Source organism: Neovison vison, chromosome 4, assembly GCF_020171115.1.
Source record: "Neovison vison isolate M4711 chromosome 4, ASM_NN_V1, whole genome shotgun sequence".
NCBI classification, from domain to species: domain Eukaryota; kingdom Metazoa; phylum Chordata; class Mammalia; order Carnivora; family Mustelidae; genus Neogale; species Neogale vison.
Window position 1 is genome coordinate 140,321,995 of NC_058094.1, and position 27,269 is coordinate 140,349,263.

The following is a 27,269-nucleotide window of genomic DNA, read 5'->3' on the forward strand; positions in this document are numbered from 1 at the left end:
GGATGTATCTTTTGGGAAACACAGGTCTTTATTTCTTTGGGAGGGTATATCCAAGAGTAGTGGTCTTGGTTATGAAGTATGCCTATTTTCATCTCTAGTAGATTCTGCCAAATAGTTTTGCAAAGTGTTTATACCAATTTATACTTCCCCCAAAATTGTATCGATCTTCTGGTGGTTCTACTTCTTCTCCAACACTTTATTGTTTTTATTTTAGCTATTGTGTTGGATGTTTAGTGATACTGAATTGTGGTTTTAGTTTGCATTTCTCTGGTAACTGGGAAGTTTAGCATCTTTTCCAGTGCTTATTGGCCATTTTTGTGCTTACCTTGTGTGAAGTGCCTTTTCTACGTCTTACTCATTTTTCCTTTGGGGTTGACTAGCTTTTTCTTACTGACTTGAAGAATTTCTTTATATATTATAGAAGTTTTTTATATATGGCATATATTACATATTATATATAATAGTAATATACAATAACTGTGTATTTTTTGTAAATGTATTTTCCCACTCTTGGAGTTACCTTTTTACTCTGCTGGCCTTCTGTCTGAACCAGTCCCAGTTTTTCAGTCTTCTGTTTCTTCCCCAAATAAGCAAAAGCCTCAAGGGAAGACAAGCTATAGTTTATGAGATCACTTCTTTTTTAAAAGAATTCATCTTTTGGGGCACCTGGGTGGCTCAGTTGGTTAAGCCGCTGCCTTCGGCTCGGGTCATGATCTCAGGGTCCTGGGATCGAGTCCCGCGTGGGCTCTCTGCTCAGCGGGGAGCCTGCTTCCTCCTCTCTCTCTCTCTCTCTCTCTCTGCCTGCCTCTCTACCTACTTGTGATCTCTCTCTGTCAAATAAATAAATAAAATCTTTAAAAAAAAAAAAGAATTCATCTTTTATTTATTTATTGGAGAAAGAGAGTTCTGCACGTGCATGTGCCCACCAGCAGGAGGGAGAAGCAGACTCTCTACTGAATAGGGGGCCTGAGATGGGGCTTGATCCCAGGACCTTGGGGTCTTGACCTGTGCCAAAGGCAGACACTTAACTGACTGAGCCACCCAAGCGTCCTGAGCTCACTTCTTAGCACTTCTGGATAGCACTTCTCTCTCCAGATTCTTACCCCTCCTGTTCTCATTGCTTCAGGAGCCCTCTGATGCTTTTGAACAGATGGAACTTCTTTTGTCTTTTATCAAAGTATTCTAGTTCTTGGAAAGAGACTGTTCTAACCAGAAATGGAAATTTATATTCCCATACCCACCGTTGTTCAGACTTTTCTTGTAGGACCTTGAAGCTCAACATTAGCCAGGGCAAAAAAGCAACTGAAAAAGAATTTAGAACAATATTACTTCACATTGATTTATCATAAAAAAGAAACAAAATGAGTGATACATTTAGATTATTTTTTAAATTTATTTAAGGAAGATTACGTAGCACAAGTTTAGTTGCTAGTCTCAGATTCCCTTAAGCCTGGCCTTCTGACTGGATAAGGTGCGTTTGTGCACAGAACCTAGAGAATCTCTGATAAACTCAGTGTAGAACCCTAGAAGTTAAGCTCTTGCCTCTGGTCACCAATATGAAATTAAACACATAGAATCTCAGAGTCCTAGTTTTGTTTAAACAAATTACTTAAATGTATGGGGCACCTGGGTGGCTCAGTGGGTTAAGCCGCTGCCTTTGGCTCAGGTCATGATCTCAGGGTCCTGGGATCGAGTCCCGCATCGGGCTCTCTGCTCAGCAGGGAGCCTGCTTCCCTCTCTATCTCTCTGCATGCTTCTCCATTTACTTGTGATTTCTCTCTGTCAAATAAATAAATAAAATCTTTAAAAAAAAATTACTTAAATGTAATGAATTTGGATTATTTATTGTAATGGTCAGCTTTTGCTTTCTGCCTTAGTTATAGGTATTGACATTTGTTTATATTTCACTATGAGCTACCCTTACATCCTATATTCACAAGATGGTTTATTTTTTTTTAAAAGATTATTTATTTATTTATTTATTTGACAGAGAGAGATCACAAGTAGATAGAGAGGCAGGCAGAGAGAGAGCGAGAGAGGGAGGGAAGCAGGCTCCCTGCTGAGCAGAGAGCCCGATGTGGGACTCGATCCCAGGACCCTAAGATCATGACCCGAGCCGAAGGCAGCGGCTTAACCCACTGAGCCACCCAGGCGCCCTATTTTTTTTTTTTAATAACAAGTTTAATTTCCAGTAATTACTATGAAGAAGTTTATCTCTAGGATTTGGAGAAAATAGTTTATACAATTTATAATGTTAATCTTTTGTTGTAGCAGTTAATACTTTGTAAATTTCTGTTAAGCAAACTATATATTTTCTAATTCTTAAGCATTGTATCTTCTAAAGAAAATATTTGTACTGAGGTTAATTATTAACCTACATATTAGAAGAAATATATTTTAAATATTAATTAACATTAATATGTTAAAAAGTAATGTCATTTAAGATTATTAAGAAAGTAATAAACCCTGGCACTGTGATTATATGTGGTGTACATATGTTGGTTAAAAATCATACAGTTGCACTCTTCATTTGACAAAAGCAATAAAATACTTTTTTCTCAATACAGGAAAAAATTATTCCATATTTATTAAGATTGAGACAAATTAAGGATGAAACTCTTCAGGCTGCAGTTAGAGAAATTTTGGCCTTAATTGGCTATGTGGATCCTGTGAAAGGAAGAGGAATCCGAATTCTTACAATTGATGGTGGAGGAACAAGGTAAAGCTAGAAAAATGATTTTTTAAATCCTATAGATCCACTTCAGCCAGAAATTTTTTTATAACTGATTCTGTGTAAGTATAGTAGCTATATCATTGTAAAACCAGATGTTTAAAATAAAATATGAAATAGTTCTTCTTAATTTATTACTTTATCCATTTGAGAGCTTCTTTTTTTTTTAAATTTCATTTAGAGTGAGCATGAGTGGGGGGAGGGGCACTGAGGAAAGAGGAGGGAGACAATCTCAAGCAGAAGCCATGCTCGGTGTGGAGCCAGATATGGGGGCTCGTTCCCAGGACCCTGAGATCATGACCTGAGGCAAAATAGAGTCAGCTGCTTAACCAGCTGAGCCACACAGGTGCCCCAAGGGCTTCTTTAGCATATACCTGAATTTGCTTTTATTTTAATTTGACCTAGTATTTATTTCAGTTTGGTCTCTTCAGACCTTCTTGTTAGTTTAGGACAGTATATCAACCATGACTTAGAAAATCTTGGCAATGTTTTGTAACATTAGCTTTCTTTAATTATTTATCTTACTGATATTTATCAGTCAGCTAGTCACTTAATAAAGAGATTGCTATAAAAGGAGTCTATCAATAAGTCCCCATGTCCCCCACTCACCATCAGTGAGTCCCCACGTCCTCAGCTGCAGATGCCAGTCTGGTGCCACACTAGAGATATTTAGTGTATTCTTAGCTCAGAAGGAGATAATTTCACCATCGGACTCCGTTCTTGCTGCTGGCAGCTCATCTGTGCTTCTTCTGATTAGTTTGTTGAGTTCCTCTTACTGCTTGTTGGTTAGATCCTTTGGTGTTAGCCTCCCCAACCCCAACACCAGATATTCTAGCTTGGATTCAGGTTTCCTGCATCTCTGCTCTCATCTCTGAAATTGATAGTACATGCCCTGCCTGTTGTTCTTTGATTACTTTATCTCTCTGATTACATTCTTTGATACACCTGCTTTTCCAATTACTATCTTGTATGTCCAAGTACTACGCTTATTGTTTTGTTAAATTCTGAGCTCCTGTATGTCAGCCAGATTCTTTTCATTTTGACACCAGCATTAGTAGCAGTGTGAGTGATGAGGGAAAAAGCTATTTAATCATCTAGGCGGAGGACAATAAAATAATACCTTCAGCCGTGGGGAGCAGGAGGGAAGAAAAATATGGAAGAAAACTTTGAAGAAAAGGGGAATTGAATATAGAAGGAGATCGAGAGCACCCCTAAATGGAGACCCCATGGATGCCTGAGGCAGAACTGCAGGGAAATGGGAGGAGGTGATTGGTATTGAGAAAGACAGTTCTGTTTTTGAACATGCTGAATAGGAGGCTTCACATAGCAGTATAAAAGTGCTAATTCGGCAAATGAAGATTGAGTTGATTGAGAAAAGAAAAGTTTCAGAATAATTTTTGGATGTTTCTTACAGAAGTGAAGTAACTGAAGAAGGTGAACATCATTCATACGATATATGAAGTGGTAATGAATTAGAATCATTCTAGTTTATAGAATTGGTTAAAAGTGATGGGAAGTAAGGAGAGTGGGAGTTCAGTGAGTAAGCAATTTCACTGAGGAGCAGGAAGAAGCCAGTCCTCTCTGCCATTAAGATCGGGACAGATGGAAAAGTTGGTATCATTCATTAAGTCAACTGTTCTTAACACTGATTTGGATCCAGGAATCAGTAAGCAAAACAGACAAAATCTAAGTCTTCATGGTACTAGCATTCCAGAGGAGGAAAGAGAACAAATAGAAAAGCAAAAATGTATTATTGAATAGTAAGGGGTGCTATGAAGAAAAATAGCAAAGTGGCAAAGAGTAAGTGCTATTTTAGAGAATGATCATGATTATTTTAGAGCATGATCATGATTATGACTTTTTTTTTCATTTTAAAAAAATACTGAGATACCGACTTGGTGTATTAGTTTCAGGTATACAACACAATGATTTGATACCTGTTTATTTTGTAGAATGATCACAATAAGTCTAGTTAACATCCATCACCACACAGAGTTAATAACTTTTTTTCTGGAGTTGAGAAAATTTGAGATTAACTATTTCAGTAACTTTCAAGTATGCAGTACAGTATTATTAACTATGTTAGCACGTTGTACCTTATATCCCCTGGACTTATTTATTGTATAACTGGATGTTTGTACCTTCTGATCTCTTCACCCATTTTGTCGACCCCTCCCACCCCTTTTGGCAACCACCTGTGACTGTGACTTCTTTTTGAGTAGAATTCTGAATTCAGAACAGTCAGGAACATTCAGATATCTATTTAGAGTGACAAATATGTTGAAAAGAGCTTTGGGACCAGTAAATACTTGATTTAAGAGAATAGGAGTTTTGTTAGTCATCCAAGGAGGAAATTGGAGTGAAGACATTTGGGAAGATACAGAGGTGGGTTAGGATGAAGGGAGGTGTAGATTAGCAGTTCTCCATTGGAGGTGATTTTGCTATCTAGAGGACATAGTTCAGTGTCTGGAGGCATTCTTGGTGGTTGGAGCTGGGGGACTGCCACTTTGTGTTTAGTGAGAAGAGGGCAATTAATGCTGAAACCCTACATTGCACAGGATGGCCCTACAGCAAAGAGTTTTCCAGCCCTAAATGTCCCTCTTGCTAAGCTGAGAAACCTTGCTTGAGGGGAACTTGAGAATGCAGCCAGGATGGTTAAGTTTGTGCTGAGAGGAGTAAGGGACAAGGGCTTGGGAGAAAAAGAACCCATACCTTTTATTGCTTTTTTTTTTTTTTTTTAAGATTTTATTTATTTATTTGACAGAGATCACAAGGAGGCAGAGAGGCAGGCAAAGAGAAAGGGGGAAGCAGGCTCCTTTCTGAGCAGAGAGCCCAATGCGGGGCTCTATCCCAGGACCCTGAGATCATGACCTGAGCCAAAGGCAGAGGCCTAACCCACTGAGCCACCCAGGCGCCCCACTTCTATTGCTTTTGTGTATGAAAGCCCCGTACAGTGTTAGGCAGAGAGAATCAATCTGTCAAGTGTATTTATTTCTAAATATGACGTGAATTGATTTGTAAATACAGCATTTTAAAATAGTTTTCTACCTGATTATACAAGTAAAACTTGGAGGAGAAAAAAAAGAAATATAAAGAAAAGCAAACCAAAAAATTACAGCTCACAATTAACAGATTTTTTAATATTTTGACTTACTTCTTCAGATGTTTTTTTTCTTGCATGAGTATATATGTGCATGTTTTATTTCTTTCTTATAAGATAATGGAGGTCACATTGTTAAGTATATTTATCCGGCATTATCTCTAATTCTTCATGTCTCACTTTGATTTCATAGTCTATCTCTTTGATAGGCCATCTCATCATCTTTTACTGCCTCTCTTCAAACCCACATTACTTCTTAAAATTAAAAAAAAAATCAGTGTTTTTGGTTTCCTACTTTAATATTAGAGTATTTTCTGGTGATTTCCTTTTAGCAGTATCAAAGCACACTTTGACACTCTAGGTTGTATTTGGTGATGCCTAACTATAGCCAGGACCCTTCTGCCCCACATCTTGTATTGGGTTTAGACCGTTTCATTGTTTCTGTATATTCTTCTAGCATTAAGAATTGTCCACACATTACACACATCCTGAATTGGCATATACCTCCTGGCCTCTCTTCATTTTCCACATTCATCATTAAGCTCTTTTCTGCCTTTGGCTAGGATCCAAAAGTGAGCAAAGTCAGCTGCATAAAGTAATACTAATGGCGGGGCATTGTCTTGAAGTTGTTGAAAGTTTTAAAAGATGAATAATTAAAAGCTTGAAAGTATGACTAGTGAAATGCAAAAAACAAAAATGTGTGGAAGCATAGGCAGCCAACTTATACTGCAGAGAGAAGAAACTAATACACGGTGTTCCAGAACTGGTGAGTGCAGGTTTTAAGTATTTTCCACAGTCTAGGGTGTTTAAAAGAATATCTTATGTTCTCATCTTTACAGTCATGTTCAGAGAGATACTACTATAAAATAAAATTTGCTGCTGTGACACAGGTTTTATTCCATTATTTAGCTACTGGAGTTTTGAAAGTGATCTTAAAAACAGGCCATTTTTACTGACATTAATTTATATTATCAGTTTCTCTGTTAGCATATAAGCTAGAAAAGCAACTTGTGGGTGTGTTTTATTCAAGACTTAATTTCCTTGAAACGGGAATTTTCATTTTTCCTTTTTTTCTGTAGGGGTGTGGTTGCCCTTCAGACACTGCGAAAATTGGTTGAACTTACTCAGAAGCCAGTTCATCAGCTCTTTGATTACATCTGTGGTGTGAGCACGGGTAATTATTGTTAAACAGAAGCCCTGTGTCCCTGCCATGTACATTTAAAATGATGGTCATTCTCTGAAGTAATGGGTATTTTATGTTTTGTTGAAGAATAATCCTTTGATTGGCCTAATGAATTTTATAAAATATTTGTGATAATAAGTTACCATTCAGAGGTGGTGTGTGTTTGTTGTTCTGTTTTGTTTTGTTTTTGCAAGAGAGGTCGGGGCTTGTGCAAGTAGGGGTGAGGGACAGAGGGACAATCTTAAGCAGGCTTCCTGCTCAGCATGGAGCCTGAGGCAAGGCTTCACCCTTTTGACCCTGAGTTTAGGACCTGAACCTCACCAGGAATTGGGCGCTTAATATTCTGAGCCACCCAGGTGCCCAGGAAATTGCTTCTTATATTATTTCTTACTTAATTTTTTAAAGCCAGAATTTAAATCGGTAAATGCGAGAATCTGTGTGTTTAACATAATTTTTTGAAGATTTTATTTATTTATTTGACAGAGAATACAAGCAGTGGGAATGGGAGAAGGAGAAGCAGGCTTCCCATTGAGCAGGGAGCCCGCTGTGGAACTCGATCCCAGGATGGTGGGATCATGACCCAAGCCAAAGGCAGACACTTAATAACTGTACCACCCAGGCACCCCATCTGCTTATCTTTATAGTAGCTCTACTTAAAAGGCAGTTAGTTTTTTGGCAAGTTATTTCTTGTGTTAATTAGGGATTTTCTGGAAATTGAAAAAAGTAATTTATATTATAAATTAGTAATTCCGTTCAATTTATCTTAAAACCTAAGCTGTTTTCTTTTACTAGAATAAGACTGAGTATAATAAAATACATACAATATTTAAAATACATTACAATAATGAGTTCCTGTTTTTCCTTTGTGGGTAATCTCAGAGTAAGCCCTGATGCTGTATAGATCTTTGCCCCCCTCCCCTCATCGGCAAAGCTTTCTCCCCTACATTTCTCCTTAGTTCAGGGTTACACCATTAAGGTACACTAGGTGGCAGTGTGTCCTACCAAGTGTAGCCGGGATATGAAATCAGCTATTTAAAAGGCTATCCCAGAGACCAAATTTCTTTAATTATTTTAGTTCCGCAGACCAACTCAAAGGAGTAGTTATTTTAGTGAATTGGTAAGTTTTCAAATATACTGTATTCTGTGACTAAAACTAAGGAATTTATTAATGTTAGAAATAACGTCATTGACCATGGTATCTAAACTATGTGTTACTTAGTTTGACCTGGGTGGCTCAGTGGGTTAGGGCCTCTGCCTTCGGCTCGGGTCGTGATCCCAGGGTCCTGGGATCGAGCCCCGCATTGGGCTCTCTGCTCGGCGGGGAGCCTGCTTCCTCCTCTCTCTCTGCTGGCCTGTCTGCCTACTTGTGATCTTGTCTGTCAAATAAATGAATAAAATCTTTAAAAAAAAAAAAAAAATCCTATATCTTAAAAATTAATCCTGATCATCATTGGTTAACATTTATTTAGTCCTTATTGAGGCCAGTTAAAGCCCTTTATGTGTGTTCCCTATATAAGAACATTATAAATTTTTAGTTATTATCTTTATTTTAGAGATGAAAAAATTGGGCTCTTAGAGGTTACATAGTTGGTCCCCAGGTGGCACAGATCAAGAGCTAGAATTTTAACCAGGTCTGTGACTCGGAAAGTCTTACGAGTACTCTAATGTCGACACTGGTAAAAACCAAGCATTCCTTCTTTCAGGTGCTATATTAGCATTCATGTTGGGATTGTTTCATATGCCTTTGGATGAATGTGAGGAACTTTACCGAAAATTAGGATCTGATGTGTTTTCACAAAATGTCATTGTTGGAACAGTCAAAATGAGCTGGAGCCATGCTTTTTATGACAGTCAAACATGGGAAAATATTCTTAAGTAAGTTACTAGTTTTTTTTTTAATGTTTGATTCTATAAATAATATATGCATATTATTTGAAAAATGACAAAAAATTAGAAATAATATTAAATTATTGATCTCAGTAATTAGAGTTGACCATTGTTAATATTTTGGAGTATAATTCCAGTCATTATTTATTTTTAAGTTCATGTGTGAGATTTGCACGTAGAAATTGCAATTACCTTTTTAAAAAATTGAGACCGTATTATACATAGACAGGTACCTGTTGTTTTTACTTAATGTATTAGTCTCTTTCAGGTCATTAACAGATATTCTTCTAAAATGTTAATGATTTTTAAACATTGTTTCCAGAATACTGTGAATACTCGCTTTCCAAAAATACATATTGAAACCTTTAAAATTACCCACAGTCTTATTCAGAGCTGTGGACTTTGCAATTGTATATTCTTCTAGTCTTTTTCTAGACATTTTCATACATACCTTTTTTAAAGATTTAGAAAGTATTTTACATTGATATTTATGAAATACAATAAAGGGTAGATCATTGCCTAATTTGTACATACTACTGGTATGTGAAATTCACTAATACTCTGTTTGAGAATCATGAATATTGTTTGACAAAAAGTCCCTGGAAACATGGTTATTTCTTATTGAGGCAAGTTGGTAAAAAAAAAAAAAAAAAGTAGTCCTTATATCCAGTACAGGGGAAAATACACATTTTTAAAAAGATTTTATTTATTTATTTGACAGAGATCACAAGTAGGCAGAGAAGCAGACAGAGAGAGAGAGAGAGAGAGAGAGGAGAAAGCAGGCTCCCCTCTGAGCAGAGAGCCTGATGTGGGACTCGATCCCAGGACTCTGAGATCATGACCTGAGCCAAAGGCAGAGGCTTAACCCACTGAGCCACCCAGGCACCCAAAGATACATACTTTTAAGTCAGGAAAAAAATCTGCTCTGGAACAAAACTCCCTTATAATGGAATTGTGGAAATTGCTGCCCAAGGACGAGATCTGTAATGTTGCAGTTAATTCAGAGCCCAGCGCCATGATTTAAAAAGCATTTTGTAGGAGTGACAATTGGCTCTGTATTGCTAGAGCAAGTTTAAAGTCTAAATGTCCTGATGTGGTTTTTTTATTACTCTGTTACTAGTCTACATACTTCTGTAGTTTTATCTCAACACAGCTCCTTTATCCCTTAGGAGGACCCTGGAAACAGTGGTGTATTCTGCCTCAGTGCCTTTCTTTACTCCTCAGATAGGGTTGAATGTGTTGCCTTGTCAAATTTTGGTGTCCTTCTCAAGCTGCACCTCAACTCTCTATTGCTTTATGTGCATTAATTGTACTATCAGGCACCTGGAGGAGATTTTTATATTTCTTTTTTGTCGTTCATAGTACTTTGAACAAAATCCTGAGCAAACAGTATTTGAATATTTTATGTTCCCCAATGTTAGGAGACAGTCATTTTGATGTACTTTAATTTTCCTCTTTTAATAAAGGGATAGAATGGGATCCTCATTAATGATTGAAACAGCAAGAAATCCTACGTGCCCTAAGGTAAGTTTGGAGTCTTAAATACAATCCTAACTTGGAATTGAAGGTCAGGTGAAAGCACTTACTCTAGGAAATACATTTCTTAGGAGCCTCTTTTAATAGATTTTATTGATTCCTTACTTTTTGGCCTATTTTATGAAGATGTAAGATGTGGTCATTTGACCTCTTCCTAAATCCAGTAAAAGTATAACTAAAGTTTAAGAACATGGAAGACTAGGACTAAAACCAAAGAAGAATTATTTTATCATAAGGTTAATCAAATCCAGTGACACAAGAAAAACTACAGCTTTTCTTCCCCCAGACTTTTTTAAAAGAAATTTTATGTGCCTGTGAATATATTAGATTAACATATAAAAGGAATCCCAATTTTAAAAATGTTAATGCCACTAGAATTTGTCTTATATGGCTTCTCTTTTTATTTATTTTGTTTGAAACCCAGTAATCAAGAGTACTGCTTGAGTTCTGTGTTCCTTAATTAATACTTGTTACTTGATTAAAGAATAACATTTACAGACTTCAGAATCCCCAGTACCTTGTATTTATTCTTGGATGATAAGCTGTAACCTTGAAAGATCAAATACGGCTCCTTTTACTTCTCTTTCACTCTTGCTTGTTCAAATTTCATTCATTCTTTAAATATTAATTCTGAGCCCCATGGGTCAACACTGTGCCAGGCACTCTGGAGACCTTAGTAAATGCAGACATGGAGTTTAGAGTCCAGTAGGGCAAAGCAGGCATCTATCAGGTAATCACACAAACGAGATATAGTTTCGCTGAAATAAATGCTATGGAGTACAAAAACAGTTCTCTGAAAGCATATATTTACAGGGACAGGAGGGAAGGCTATTCTGAGGAAAGGAGGTTTGAGATCTCAGTGTGCAGGCCAAAGAGTAGGAGCAGTACTGGCAGAGGGAAGGACTGTGCGGGAGGAGGCAGGGAGAGGCACAGGAACTGAGAGCCCCAGGAGACCAGAGCCTGAGCATTCAAGGGCGGCATGCAAAATGGGACTGAAGTGGCAGGTGAATCAGACCAGCAGGGCCTTGGAGGCCGTGTTAATGAGATGCACACTTGGGAAAAGATCCCAGGATGTACTCTGTGGTGCTTGTTTGTTCCCCTGTATCTTGTTTGTTTCTCAGTCGTGGGAGTGGCCAGCTTTAAATAAAAGACTAGATAAATTAGGTGTAAGGGAACTTCAGCCCCCTCAAAGAGTAATTCACTCGTTATGAGTGGGTTTATCATGTTTTCCACATAATTCTTAATTCTGCCTGTCTATAGTCCAGTTTATAGAGAGACTCCCTGGATTTTGGTGTATGACCAGCTCTTACCATGGTGGCCTATTGACACTCTGATCACTCACAGGATCTGGGGATATCTCCTTTGGTTTATTAAACAGCAAAGCTGACAAGCCCCTGGCAGGGCTCAACACAGAACCCCAGTAACTTTGGCCTCCTCCATACCTTTCAGCTTCTTTAAGTTTATGTTGCAGGTCATTAACCAGTATAGCACATTTTACATTAATTCAGCTGACATCAATAAAGTCTGAGACCCAAGGTAGTCAATATTAGTTATTTTAATAAAAAATTACCCAGCAGCCAGTTATTAACTATGATAAGAAAGCCTCAGAGTTTGTTTGTTGTTAGATTTAGTTACTAAAGGCATAATGTTTTCAAAGAGAACAGAAGCAAAGACTAATTTGTAAATGATACTAGGAAAATATATTTTTATTCTTCTCTGAGTAGTTTGTATTCATTGCTACTACTCGTGGCATTGATTATTACGTAAAGATTTGCAAATGTATGTCTTCCTAATGTCTTTTTAAATGGCTACTCAAATCATGTAGTCAGTAATGTCTTCTATTATTGTTGTCTTACCGTCTGTTTCTCAGAATTGTCTCAGTCCTTATATCTACTGTCCTGTAAAGAAATACCTAGTTAAATCTCATTCCCTTTACTTAACATCCTATTTATGTTACATTTATCTTGATGGGTAGCTGTACATTGTTCACTCACACTACTAAACAATATTTAATTTTTTATAGATCCCAAATACTGCTGTTTACAATGGGTATTGTTCGCTTTTTATTTTACTAGGTAGCTGCAGTAAGTACTATAGTAAACAGAGGGATAACGCCAAAAGCTTTTGTGTTCAGAAACTATGGTCATTTTCCTGGAATCAACTCGCACTACTTGGGAGGCTGTCAGTATAAAATGTGGCAGGCCATTAGAGCCTCATCTGCTGCTCCAGGCTACTTTGCAGAGTATGCATTGGGAAATGATCTTCACCAGGTAAGTTGACTGTGACCTACCTTTTGAAAGTTTGTGATTAAAGAATCAGCAATCATTAAATGTCACAGAGGGATCAACTGAGACTTTCTTCTTGTTTACATGTGGCAAAAGATGTCCCATACAAAATGTTTTTATTTGTAGTTTTTCTTAAATTTTAACAAGCCCTCTGCAAAGATTATTTTTGTATTTTATATAATGTGATTCATATCTAACTATGATTTTATTGATGGAAAACATAGTAAGTAGGATTGGCTGTCCAAATGCAATAAAAATTAAAACACGGCCCTTGAAAACACAGAATGCAATCTCTTTGACAGTTGGGGTAGACATATTTTGAAGGAAATGATATAAGAAAATAATCACAGTAAACACTCATTAAGTTAGCTCTGTACTGGACACTTACACAGTCCTTTGTATGCATTGTCTCGTTTAATCATCACTGTTTACAAATCGGATAGAGTTACTCCCACTTTTACAAATGAGGTATTGGAGTCTTGAGAAAGGTTAAATAACTAGAATAGGATCATGGCTGCTAAGGGACAGGCTTGGGATGCTACCTATAATTATACTGCTTCTAAGTTTATGACTAAATGATATATAAAGTTGAGTATTATTTCTGGCAGTTTATTCCTTTTTTTGTTATGTACACTTATTTATCATAAAGTTTTCGTCGGTCAAGAGTGTACATTTTTATAGATGCTTAATTTTTATAATGCTATCCCACTTAAAATCAGCCTCATTCAGTATAGCTATTAACCTTAACTGTCCTCTATAGTCAGTGAGGTATTTGTGCTCTGTTTGGTATTTAAATATATGTTGAGAAGAAAACTATTTTGGCAAGGATTTTCAGATGTCATTCAAAAGCTCATACATAGATCTATATGAACTACATATCAATTATACACTTTACATGTGTCAGTATTGTAATAGCTAAAACACTTCCGTTACTTTTATTTTCTCCTATATTTTTTCTTGTATGTTAGACTTATTTTTAAATATTATGGGCAGCTATCCCATTTTTTCTATATTTCTAGAAGTAATATCATAATCTTTTTAGTCATGAGATTAACCTAGGTTTCCTTTTGTCTTTGGAGTCAGTTCAGACCATTTCTTACTTTGTCAGATCAGTCATTGTTCAATTATGTAAGGCACTTCCCCTTCTCGCCTTTCTCTTCTTTCTTCCACCTACTCAAGGCAGAAAGTGCTAGCTGTAGAGTTTTTCTGACCTAGATCTTAAGACTTACTGGTCAAATTAAAATTTTTATTTTAAAATGTACCTTGCTGTTTTTAACAAAAATTTCTGCATATTCTTACTCTTACCAGGATATAAATGGAGAAATAATTTAGACAGTGTATTCAAAATAGTAGTTAAAGATTTATAACATATTTTTGAGGTGGTTGTTGTGCTAAAGAATTGCAGTTATGCCAAGTATTAATGAAAGTCTCAAATGATAAGTTACTGTATTTTAAGACCATATGCTCCCAGACTTCAAAAGAAGTTAGTAATTTCATTTGCTTTGTTTTCTTTCTCTAAGTAGAAATATTTCTAAAGTTTAATTCAGTACATAATAACAAACCAAAGGGGACGCCTGGGTGGCTCAGTTGGTTGGACGACTGCCTTTGGCTCAGGTCATGATCCTGGATTCCCGGGATCGAGTTCCGCATCAGGCTCCCAGCTCCATGGGGAGTCTGCTTCTCTCTCTGACCTTCTCCTCGCTCATGCTCTCTCTCACTGTCTCTCTCTCAAATAAATAAATAAAATATTAAAAAAAAAAATAACAAACCAGGGCGCCTGGGTGGCTCAGTGGATTAAGCCGCTGCCTTCGGCTCAGGTCATGATCTCAGGGTCCTGGGATCGAGTCCCGCATCGGGCTCTCTGCTCAGCAGGGAGCCTACTTCCCTTTCTCACTCTGCCTGCCTCTCTGCCTACTTGTGATCTCTGTCTGTCAAATAAATAAATAAAATCTTTAAAAATAAATAAATAAATAAATAACAAACCAAAGAAATTCTGTGGGTTTTTTTCCATTTAATTTAAACTAGTGATAATTTTTTTTCATGCTTAGCCATTTTTGTATTGATGACCATAATCTCTGAGTTTAGGTTTGAGCTACAGATTAAAATAATTTACTATATAAAGTTTATGTAAAAGAATATACTTTTATGTAAATCAGGGACTTTGGGAAGATTTGTACGTCTAATTAATACTCACATGAAATCTAGATTCTAAGCAAACCTTATTTTTAAGAATATTTTTCTTACTGCATGTTCTCTTACAAACATGAAGAAGAAATAGGATATTTTTCTACTCACAAGACACTGTGAAAGATTGATTAGGATATTCTAACATATGAATGATGTTGATTGCTTAAACAAAAAAATATTGGAGTGAAATTCCTTTCCAGCCCTTCAGAAATTGTTAAGAAGTTTAAAACTAAAATATGGTACTTACTTATTATAATCCTCTTAAGCTCTTTGAATAATTATATTGAGTTATTTTGAGACTGATTTTTAAAATCTCTTTTTAACTGTCATGTCTGACATATGTTTTAACGTGAGTTACTTCACATTCTTTTGGAACCATGTAGAGCATAAATTTAGACTAATACTCTGAGCAGTTATTGAAAGCAGTGCCATAATTAAGAGGTGTGATAAGGTAGACGTGTAGATCTCATTTGCTTTTGCCTATAAAGAGAAGAACGTTATTACAGTATTTACCAGGTTTATTACATGTCCTAGAAAATTGTAAAGTGAGAAGAATTCTTTTTGAGTAGCTTTCCAGGTATTACTTCTTCCTCCCTGCCCAAGTAGCATCATGTTTATCTTGAAATAGTATGTTTTGCTCAAAATTAATCCTTCTTTCTCTTTTTAATAGTTTCATTGATATATAATTGATATACCAAAAACTGAGCATATTTGATAAGTTTGGACATATGCATGTCCCTTCTCTCTGATATTTTTTCTTCTCCACCTCCAAAAGTAAATCATTCATTCTCTGCCTTTGGAGAAAGGGCCTTATAAATTAATTTGTACTAAAGGTTTTGATGACAGATTCTCATCTATTATTTTTCCTAGGCCTTATTTACATTTTGAAAGGTTATATCCAGAAATCAGAAAACATTAACCTAAGAGGAATTACATTTCATATAAACGTTCCAGGTAAATAGTGTTTTCAGTAGAAAGAACCTGACTAGCACCTGGCAAATGATGCCTTTGCCAGGCCACAACTATTAATTTTTAGTATAGCTGGTCAAAAATGTAGTGACTGCTTGCTCAGTACCAGGCAGTGTTAACTGGGAGGAATATAAAGGTTTTAATAAGTGCCAGCTTATTTTTTGTGTTTCCTGGGTCCTATCCTCAAATAGCTAAAACTAGAAGAATATAAGCAGAGTTATATAATAAGATGATAAATTCAGTAATATGGAGGCTCCTTAAGGAGTTAAAAATAAAACTACTCTTTGACCCAGCAGTTGCACTACCAGGTATTTATCTAAAGGATACAAACAATGATCCAGAGGGGCACATTCATCCCAATATATATACCATCAGTGTCCACAATAGCCAAATACAGAAAGAGCCCAGAAGTCCATCAACAGGTGAATGGATAAAGAAAATGTAGTGTGTTTATGTGCGCACGCAGGCACACATACACACGATGGAATATTACTCAGCCATCAAAAAGAATGATTTCTCTTTTTTTAAAGATTTTATTTCTTTATTTGAGAGAGAGAAAGAGATTACAACTGGGCAGAGAGGCAGGCAGAGAGGGGAAGCAGACTCCCCACTGAGCAGAGAGCCTGATGTGGGGCTGGATCCCAGGACCCTGGGATCATGACCTGAGCTGAGAGTAGAGGCCTAACCCACTGAGCCACCCAGGCACCCCAGAAAGAATGACATCTTGCCATTTGCAACAACATGGATAGAATTAGAGGGTATTATGCTAAGTCAAACAAATTGGAGAAAGACAAAGACCATATGATTTCACTCGATATGGAATTTAAGAAACAAAACAGATGAACATAGGGGGAGGGAAGGAAAAATAAAATAAGATAAAGACAAAACATAAGAGATTCCTAACTATAGAGAACAAACTGAGGGTTGATTAAGGGGAGATGGGCAGGGAATGGGCTAACTGGGTGATGGGTATTAAGAAGGGCATTGGTGATGGGTGCTGAGTGTTGTATGAACTGATGAATCACTTAATTGTACCCCTGAACTTAATACTATACAATATGTGAACTAACGAATTTAAATAAAATCTTGAAAAAATAAATTCAGTAATGAAAATATGCATAGGGTTAAGAAGTAGTACAGAAGATGTGGCTTACTCTTTCAGGATTGGCTTTACAAAGACATTTCACACCAGTTGAGATCTAAAGAATGAACAGTTTGGTAGGATGGAAACAGGGTTAGGGTGATAAAAACATTTTGGAAATAAAGGCTATGGTTGTAAAACATTTTGAATGTAATTAATGCCACTGAATTGTGACCTTAAAAATGCTTTAAAGGACCGATTTTATGTTTTGTATATTTTACCATTATAAAAAAAAATTTTTTAAGAAGTCATAACTGGGATGAGAGGATTAGCAGAAGTTCACACTGTGCAAGAGATATTTTCTCTGGTAGGTATTCTATGATTTGAAATGATTAAATAAACATTAAAAGCAACCAAAAGTATCCAAATTTTAGGCTATTAATCACATGTATAATGTACTGCTGTTAAAACAGAATTCTGTGTATACCTCTGAGAGGTAAATAGCAAATTATTCAGTCAGTTCATTTTTTAAGTCTAGCAGTGGGCCTGGCAAAACCAAATACACACTAAGTGGATAGCGAATATGAACACCCGTGTGAAGGGAACATCACGGCCGTACCATTACACTGATGACTTCCTGATAGGAGAGGCCTGGACAGGAGTGGACTAAGTGGAAGGGAGCTCCAGGGACAGTGTGCCTCTCCACACACCAGAGTGAGCACCAAAAATCTTAACTTCCATACTTGATGGAAAGCAGTCAAGTTTAAGGAACAGGAATTTACTCCCATAGCTATTAACCATTGGAAACCTGACAGCTTTTTAACTTGGGAGTGATTTTACTATTCTCAATTCTTGGTAAACTTCTTTTGCCCTTATTTTCTCTTCCCTGTTTGACTTTGCTGATACTTCTTGATAGGCTTTTCTATAAAATAGTGTAGCAGTGTTCCATCTAAAATAGCAGGATGTCTGAATGTTATTATATAGAGTACAAGTATGGAATTTAAGATACAAGAGTTTTGGGTGTGTGGCTGGCTCAGTTAGGGGAACATGGGATTCTGGGTTCGAGCCCTGCATTGGATGCAGAGATTACTTAAAAGTAAAATGTTAAAAAAGATTTTTTTAATATGAAAGCTTTAAAAGTGGCAACTCTCTTGCTGAATTAGAAATTAAATGATACCTCTATTATGTGATGGGTATCATTCTAATGTCCTGTTAATTGAAAACAAAAGATAAAGTTGGAAGGATTAAATAAAATTAAATTAGAAGCCTTTAGAAAATAATTATTGCTACCTACATTCAAGGAATCCTAGTAGGGTTTTACATAGTTAAATAGTACAAATAGCCCATGTAAGACTTTAAACAGATACATAAAGATAACAGAATTTAAAAATAGTTTCTTTCAACTGGTGAATGATAAACTGATACATCCAAGTAATTAAATATTACTCAGCAATAAAAAGTAGTGAATTACTGGGCTGTCCCAATGACCTGGATGGATCTCAGAAGCATTATTCTAGGTGAAAGAAACCAAATTCAGAATACATACTGTATGGGGCGCCTGGGTGGCTCAGCGTGTTAAGCCGCTGCCTTCGGCTCAGGTCATGATCTCAGGGTCCTGGGATCGAGCCCCGCATCGGGCTCTCTGCTCAGCAGGGAGCCTGCTTCCTCCTCTCTCTCTGCCTGCCTCTCTGCCTACTTGTGATCTCTCTCTGTCAAATAAATAAATAAAATCTTTTTTAAAAAAATAAATAAATAAAAAGAATACATACTGTATGATTCCATGTATCTTGATAACAAGAGCTAATGTGTGACCTTAGGGAGTAGATAGAAGAATGGTTTTTGAAGATGACTTGTCGGTGGCAGGGAAGCTCAGAGATTTGAATGGCATTATTGAATGGAACAGAAAGACAGTGGAATTTTGAATGACATGGTTTTAGCCTCTATTGGTTTTCTGAGGAGAGTAGGCCTGGTACCTCTGAAAACACTAAAAAACAGCCCATGCTCCACTGTGATCATTTCCAGCAGATATAGTCTCAGTCTGTCTGCTTCAAGCTCAGCGCACAAGGATAGCAGTCTCTAAAGCCATAGTCACTGCCTGCTCTTCGGCCAGCCATTGAGTAGATGGACATTTAAGTTTTTAATGGATGAACTTCCTTTAGATTATATCTGCATTATAATGAATGCGATACTTTGAAATTGTATTGTTGATAAAGTTGCAGTTAAATTTGTTGAATTATCTGGTTATGTTTGACTTGTGAATGAAAAGCTAGTTTTAATTGTTTGGTAGAACCACAGTTGTTCTGTTAGATTTTATATAGAATCTATAGTAACCACTAAGCAAGGATAATATCTTTTAAAAATAACTTTGTTCATTTTAGTAGTTTTGAGAAGAATATCCAAAGCAGTCAAAGAAGTTAAAATAATTTCCATAATAGGAAAAGAGATCTTAATGAGGTCAGTGAGCTTTCACAGTACACTTTTTTTTGTCACAGTACACTTTTTTTAAGCTATAGCATATAAAAGAAATTCACTTTAAAGGAACTTCTTGTCTTCAAATCATTTTTTCAATTTACTACATTGTTAAGCTCTCCTTATGAGTACATTTCAGCCTGTTTAAAATACAATTTTTGCTTTCATATTTACAAAATAGAATTTTACTTTAAGAGTTCTGCACTATATTTTCTTGACTTATATTTTGCAGGATGGAGGTTTGCTTCTGAATAACCCTTCGGCACTAGCAATGCATGAGTGTAAGTGTCTTTGGCCCGACGTCCCATTGGAGTGCATAGTGTCCCTGGGCACTGGGCGTTATGAGAGTGATGTGAGGAACTCTGTGACATACACGAGCTTGAAGACCAAACTGTCTAATGTTATCAACAGTGCCACAGATACAGAAGGTCAGTCCGTCTATTTGCCACCTTAAAGCACTTTAACTTCCAGAGTTCAGTGTTTGGTAGCTTATGCTGATGCTACCTACAAAAGAATATGTTAGGCCTGTCTGGGGGGCTCAGGAAGCAGAGGGGAGCAAATCTTTTGTTGTTTTCATGTCTCCTCACTCATTTCTTCTAAGGGACCCCAGAACAGAGACTTTTCTTCCCTCTATGTGCTAGTACTCCCGTGCCTAGGTGTACACTTGGAGAAGTTTCTACAGCTGATTAGCATGAAGGTTCAGTTGGAGACTTACAATATACATCAGATCTTGTCTTTACCCTGCTCAGAGCCTCTAGGCTTCCCATCACATGCAGAACAAAATCCAAAAGCCTCATTCACTGAAATTTAGTAGGCCCCTAGCCTTTGAATACATCTCCTCCCCCATTCCTCATACGTGTCCCCGCTACCAGGTGGCCCTCGGTTTGTTCCAGAGTGAGGGCTGCTTAGGATCCACTCTCACACTGCTTAAAAGCAGCCCTCAAATAGATGGAATTGAATCCAGTTAACAGCATCCATTGTTAGAATAAAGTCAAGATTAAAAGGGATACAACAATCAGCACAGAAAAATACCAAAAATTCACAATGTTTGGTGTCCAGTACAAAATTACCAGGCATACAAAGAAGCAAGAAAAGACATCCTTCACCAGGAGAAAACCCAGTCAGTGGGAACAGACCTAGCTATGAAACAGATGATAGGCAATTAGCAAAGACATTACAGTAACTATTAAAAACATACTTTGCATGTTTACTGGGCTGGAGGAAGACTGGAATATGATAAGGAGAGAAATGAATGATACAAAAGAGGCCCAAATCAAACTTCTCGAGGTGAAAAATAACACTGTTTGAAATGAAAAATACAGCTGATAAGATTAACAGCAGTTCTGCATAAAAACTTGCAGAAAATAGAAGAAGGGTAAATACATCCCAGATCATTCTATCAGGCCAATATTACCCTGACACCAGAACCAGAGGAGAAAAAAAAATTATGAAATGCATAAAAATACCAATTCCCTATTAGTCTCCCCATGCTGAAATCCTTAAAATATACTAATAAATTGAATTCAGCAATCTAAAAGGAGAACAGAGTATAACCAAGTAGGATTCATCCCAAGAATACAGGATTGGCTTAACGTACTAAAAATTAATGAAATTTACGTGTTAATTTAAGACAAAAAATGAAAATTTTGTGACATCAATAGATGAAGAAAAGACATCTGACAGATGAAAACTCATAGTAAGTTAAGAACAGAAGGGAACTTCCTTAGCCCAACAGAGGGCGTCTATTCAAACAAACAAAACCCCTAGAACTGGCATCATATTTGATGATGAAAGACTGAAAACTTCCTGTGTTAAGATCAGAAGCAGAGTAATATGTGTCTCATCATTTCCAGTCAGCATTGTACTGGAGATTCTTTCCAGTATATCCAGTATAGCAAGGCACTGAAAGGAAATAAAAGGAAGCTAGATTAGAAAGGAAGTAAATATTTATAGATAACACCATTGTCTATGTTGACAATCTGTTAAAAGGCTCCTAGAGCTAACAAGTGAGTTCAGCAAAGTTGGAGAATACAAAGTCAGAAAACTCAGTTGTATTTCTGAATACTAGCAGCTGGAAATTAAAATTAAATATATACAGAGATAAATATCATTTACAATAGTACAAGAATGTTAAACACTTGAAGGAATTACTTGTTTTAAATTATATGCAAGACCTGACAGTAAAAACTGCAAAACATTCCTGGAAGAAATTAAAGAAGTTCTGAATAAATCAGTAGATATACCATGCTCATGAATTGGAAATCTAGTGGTGTTTTAGTGGCATACCGTGAATTGACCTGTAGACACCATGCAGTTACTGTAAAAATCCAGATAGCCTTTTTCTGGGGTAGAGATTTAACAAGGTGACTGTAAAGTTTATATGGATATGCAAAGGACCTGTAAGAACCAAAACAATTTTGAAAAAGAACAAAATTGGAGGATTTACACTTTCTAATCTCAAGACTATAAAACTGCAGTAAGCGAAGGACTGTGGTATTTGCATAAAGATAGACAGATAGATCAGTGCTGCATAATAGTACAGAAATTGAAGAACAAAATTGGAGGATTTACACTTTCTAATCTCAAGACTATAAAACTGCAGTAAGCGAAGGACTGTGGTATTTGCATAAAGATAGACAGATAGATCAGTGCTGCATAATAGTACAGAAATTGATCCATACATGTAAACTCAAAAGATTTTTGACAAGGTAACTGAGTGGGAAGGGATAGTCTTTCCAACCAATAGTACAGGGACAATGAGGTAACCATATTCAGAAAGTGAGCCTTGACTCTTCACACCATATACAAAAATTAATCTGAAATGGATCATAGACTTAAATAAAAGGGTTAAAACTGTTAAACTTCCAGAAGAGTACCCTGAGAAAATCTTAATGACTTGGGTTGGGTAAAGACTTTTTGGATAGAACACAAAAAGCATGAACCAAAAAAGAAAAAAATAGATAAATTAGACTTTACCAGGGTACAGATTTTGCTCTTCAGAAGACAGTCTTAGTCCATCAACAGATGAATGGATAAAGAAGATGTGGTATATATACACAATGGAATACTATGCATCCATCAAAAGAAATGAAATTTGCCATTTGCGATGACCTGGATGGAGCTAGAGGGTATTATGCTTAGCGAAATAAGTCAGTCGGAGAAAGACAACTATCATATGATCTCTCTAATATGAGGAAGTGGAGATGCAACATGGAGGGTTTGGGGGGTAAGAAAAGAATAAATGAAACAAGATGGGATCGGGAGGGAGACAAACCATAAGAGACTCTAAATGTCACAAAACAAACTGAGGGTGGCCGGGGGGAAGGGGATCAGGAGAAGGTGGTGGGGTTATGGACATCGGGGTGGGTATGTGCTATGGTGAGTTCTGTGAAATATGTAAACCTGGAGATTCACAGACTGTACCCCTGGGAATAAAAATACATTATATGTTTATTTAAAAAAATAAATTTAATTTTAAAAAAAAGACATTGAAATGAAAAGCTATAGGCCGAAATAAAATACTAGCAAAACATTTCTGATCTATTACCAGAACCAAATATATAAGCAGATTCAAACCATATAGAGAATGCCCACAATATTTATATAAGAAATACATAAATTCAGGGGCGCCTGGGTGGCTCAATGGGTTAAGGCCTTTGCCTTTGGCTCAGGTCATGATCCCGGGGTCCTGGGGTCGAGCCCCGCATCGGGCTTTGTGCTCCGCAGGGAGCCTGCTTCCCCCTCCCTCTCTCTGCCTGCCTCTCTGCCTACTTGTGATCTCTGTCTGTCAAATAAATAAAATCTTTAAATAAATAAATAAATTCACTTAAAAAATGGGCAAAATAATTTGAACAGACACTACATTGAAGAAGATATGCAGATGACTAAAAGGTACATAAAAGACTTCACACCATTAATCATTAGAAATGAAAAGTAAAACTACAAGGTAAAAAGTAAAACTACACATCCTCTAGAATGGCTAAAATTAAGGCTGACAATACCAAGTTTTGACAAAGATGTAGAACAGTGGGTCTCTGATATATTAATGGTTGGAATACAGAATGGTATGGCCATCTGGAAAACAATGTTGCAGTTCTTCAGAAGATTAACATATAACATTGTGTGCCAGCTATACTTCAGTTTAAAAAGAAAAAAGATAAACATGCTTTTACCATATGACCCAGCAGTCTCATTGCAAAGTATTCTCTCAAGAGAAGTGGAATCTTTTATCCACAGGAAGACTTCATGTAAATGCTTACAGCAGAATTATTCCTACGAGCTAAAAACTGAAGAGAACCAGAACTGGAAAGAACAACTTGTGGTGTGTCTGTGCAGTGGAATTCTACCCACCAATTAAAAGGGAAAGAGCTGTTGATACATAATATGACAGGGGTGAATTTCAAAAGAATATTGCTAAGTAAAAGAAGCTAGTCCCAGAAGAGCTAGCTATATACTTCTGATTCTTTTACATGAAATTCTAGAAAAGGCAAAGAGTACGAAGAGGAAGAAGTACAAAAGGCATGAAGGAACTTTTTTGGGGTGATAGAAATGTTCTGTCATAACTGGTGTGATTACACAAAGATACATGTTTCTCAGAACTTCTCAAATTATACACTTAAGATTGATGGATTTTGTATGCAAACTATATCTCAGTAAAGACGATGCCAAAAATCATAAAACAGTAAAAGGAAAGTTGCAAAGGGATTTCTGCAGTGGCTAACAGTATGACCAAAAACAGAGAAAAGAGAACAGAGGAGCTAGTAATCTAATTAGCAGAGTTACATGAATGATCTTGGGAGATGAATTTCATTTTGTAGTTATAGTCATTAGTATGGAATCCTTGGACCGACTGTTAATTGGCTGGCATGATGAAATAAAGCTTTGTAATTTGCCCTCAAAGAAGATAATTTTAAATAAGGATAAAATTAGATCATTGCAGAATAAATCAATTTTCTTATCTACCCTGTTCTCTCTCTCTTTGTTTCAACAGAAGTTCATGTAATGCTTGATGGTCTGTTACCTCCTGACACCTATTTTAGATTTAATCCTGTAATGTGTGAAAACATACCTCTGGATGAAAGCCGAAATGAAAAGCTCAATCAGCTGCAGCTGGAAGGATTGAAGTACATAGAAAGAAATGAAGAAAAAATGAAAAAACTTGCAAAAATACTAACTCAAGAAAAAACAACTCTGCAGAAAATCAATGATTGGATAAAACTAAAAACTGACATGTATGAAGGCCTTCCGTTCTTTTCAAAATTGTGATAAGGGTATGTATATATTTTCATAAGTGAGGGCCTGATCGGAAGATCAGTGAGTTCCGTAAGGAATTGGTGGGATTCAGCGTGAGTTGACTTAGAAATACTAGAGAATCCTGGAAAAGTACGTGCTTGGACCAGCTTGCATGGTACAGAGGGCATGCTGGGTTTCAGAATTCATACGGGAATTAGGTTTTTATGATGTGAATAACAGTGCTCTAGGAGTCTTTATTATTGTGCTAGTTGGTTTTAGTAAATACTGCTGTTCTATTGTTTGATATTTGAGAATTTATTAATATATGTGCCAAACAAGAACTATCATCGTCCTATACTTGGTATTTTTGCTTCAGTCACCATAATCATGTGGAATATATTTGATACTGATTTACTGTCAATGGGGAAAATCTAATTTCTTCTTAAATTTCCATCACTTAAATTTTCACAAGGTATAGTCTAGGATCCAGATGTTGACTTTTACTGGATTATCATATAAACAGATACATAAAAATAGAATTTTCTGTGTCAGAGGTCTTTTACATTTGAAATATGAAAGAATCAGATGAAGTTCTGTTCAAAATACATTTATTTCAGTCAGCATCATTTGGTTCACAAAGATAGGTGAAGCTCCAGTCAACCACTTTTCCCTCTGAAATTTCAAGATAATGCTGGGTGTTAACTTTTCTAGCTCTAGCATATCATTCACTGTTAAAAAATTAATTATTTGAATTTACTGAGAAGATCTCTCTATCATTAACAAAAATAAACTATTGAAATAATATACTGTTAAAAGGCTAATGTCGTTTTTAAAAATTTTTTTTACTGTTCATACAAAATGTAGCTTCCTATCTCATAAGCATTTGAATATACCTGCCAACAGTGTGCTTAGAAAAATAAGTTTTGTTTCATCTGATTAACTTCTTTATCCAGTTTGGATTTCATGGAGGTTGTATATATGCCAACCCAAATCATTGTTTATGTCAACCACATTCATCTTGCTTTGTTACCTATCTGCTATGTAAATCCTTACATCACGTATAGATTTGTCAAGGAAAATGAGAAAAGGTGAATGCCTTTTGTTTTGTACATACCAGCTAAAGCTAAACCCCACTGCTGGATGATTCCATTGCTTCTTCAGAACGTGAATTCATAGAGGCTGTGAGGCATGGTTCAGAGCACTGGGGGGAGCTGAGAGTCTGGATGCTAATCTGACCTCTGATGCAGAGTTCTCTGTGTGACCGGGAGGAGAGCGACAGCCTCTCTGGGCTTTGGGTATTTCGTTTATAAAATGAGAAAAGCTAGCTTGAAAATTTTATTTACTCTTTTATGGCAATCCAAGTTCTGCCGATGTACAAGCACAAGATGGGAAGAGATGTGAAAATCAGCGTTCAGTCTACCAGTGTTAAACTGGTAGAATATCTGCTCTTTTCAAAGAAGCAAAGAGGAAAAATCGTCTGTTTTAGAAATGTAGTAAATTCTCCAACTCATCAATTAGATTAAAAAATGGAATAAAAACTGTTTTGATGCTCAGGCCTTTCGGAGTGTCTGAAAATTCTTATTTCTGTGATAAAGGGTATGCTGGCCATGTTTCAGTTCTCTTCTCGCCGCAGATAGTATTCTTTATTAAAAATAGTACCTCCGATAGAGTTGTCCCTAGAGGCATATGGGCTGCATGGGATTTCCCCTGGAGCGGGGAGAAAGCACGGCCTGGGCTAAAATTACCCTATGAGCCTTTTCTCCTCCCACACACGTTTTACCCAAGAGAAAGTAGATGTCAGAGGAATCTTCTGAGAGGAAAGAAAGTCACAAAAAGCATGCAGTCTTGAGGGGAGGAAGGGACATCAATGATGGGGTAGATGGGTTCCCTCGGAGCTTCTTTGTTGGCTGCTACCAACAGTTACCTCCGCTTTCCCCTTCTAGGGAGCAGCTGATTACTGAAGCAGCCAGGATCCCAAAAGTTCGAGAGTTCGTTGGAAGCTCAAAGTTTTTACCAAACCTGCTGTGCTCTAGAAATAATTCTAGGCACAGTGTTGAATATTTCACAAGTGTCAGTGCTAATAATGTGACTAAAAGTAATGTGACTAAAAATACAGGTCTGTAAACTTCAAATGACATGGTTTTGACATAATGGAAGTAAATATGAAAATACCAGTGGTTTCTAAAGACTCTGTCAAAGAGTCCACAAATACTGTATAGTGTTATGCAACTAGAACTGCCTTTAAGAAAAGTACAAATGATTGGCGGTCAGAATGAGTACCCAGAAGTATTTTGCTTGTGATAAACCATTTTGAGCTCAATAAAAGTTGTGTGTATTTCACATATCGGCACCTGTCATAAGGTCAGTCTTCCCTAATGTTCTACCGCGAAGTTAACTCTCTGTCCTTGTTCTCGCTTGGCTGATCATTTCCTTCTGTTCTGAACAGTGCAGAATTGACAAGTGTACTCTGGCCACTAATGCTCTTCTAAGGTACATGGCATGGCACTTGAGTATGGCGCCATGTCCCCATCCCTGTTCCATCAGCTCTTGCCACAGTCTAACAAAAGGTGAACCCAGAACACCCAGCTCAGTGGTGTACCAGTGTTCAG

The 27,269-nt window shown here is 36.7% G+C and overlaps 1 protein-coding gene across 1 annotated transcript in view; it reads left to right on the forward strand.

Moving 5' to 3' along the window:
• Positions 1-26,217, forward strand: part of PNPLA8 (patatin like phospholipase domain containing 8) — a 38,992-nt gene extending 12,775 nt beyond the window's left edge. The window contains exons 4-10 of the mRNA XM_044245785.1: positions 2,568-2,719; positions 6,911-7,005; positions 8,718-8,889; positions 10,368-10,425; positions 12,513-12,707; positions 19,661-19,856; positions 24,419-26,217. Coding sequence (XP_044101720.1) covers positions 2,568-2,719; positions 6,911-7,005; positions 8,718-8,889; positions 10,368-10,425; positions 12,513-12,707; positions 19,661-19,856; positions 24,419-24,693 — 1,143 coding nt within the window. The 3' untranslated portion in view covers positions 24,694-26,217. The remainder of the gene's footprint in view (positions 1-2,567; positions 2,720-6,910; positions 7,006-8,717; positions 8,890-10,367; positions 10,426-12,512; positions 12,708-19,660; positions 19,857-24,418) is intronic.
• The last annotated feature ends 1,052 nt before the right edge of the window (positions 26,218-27,269 follow it).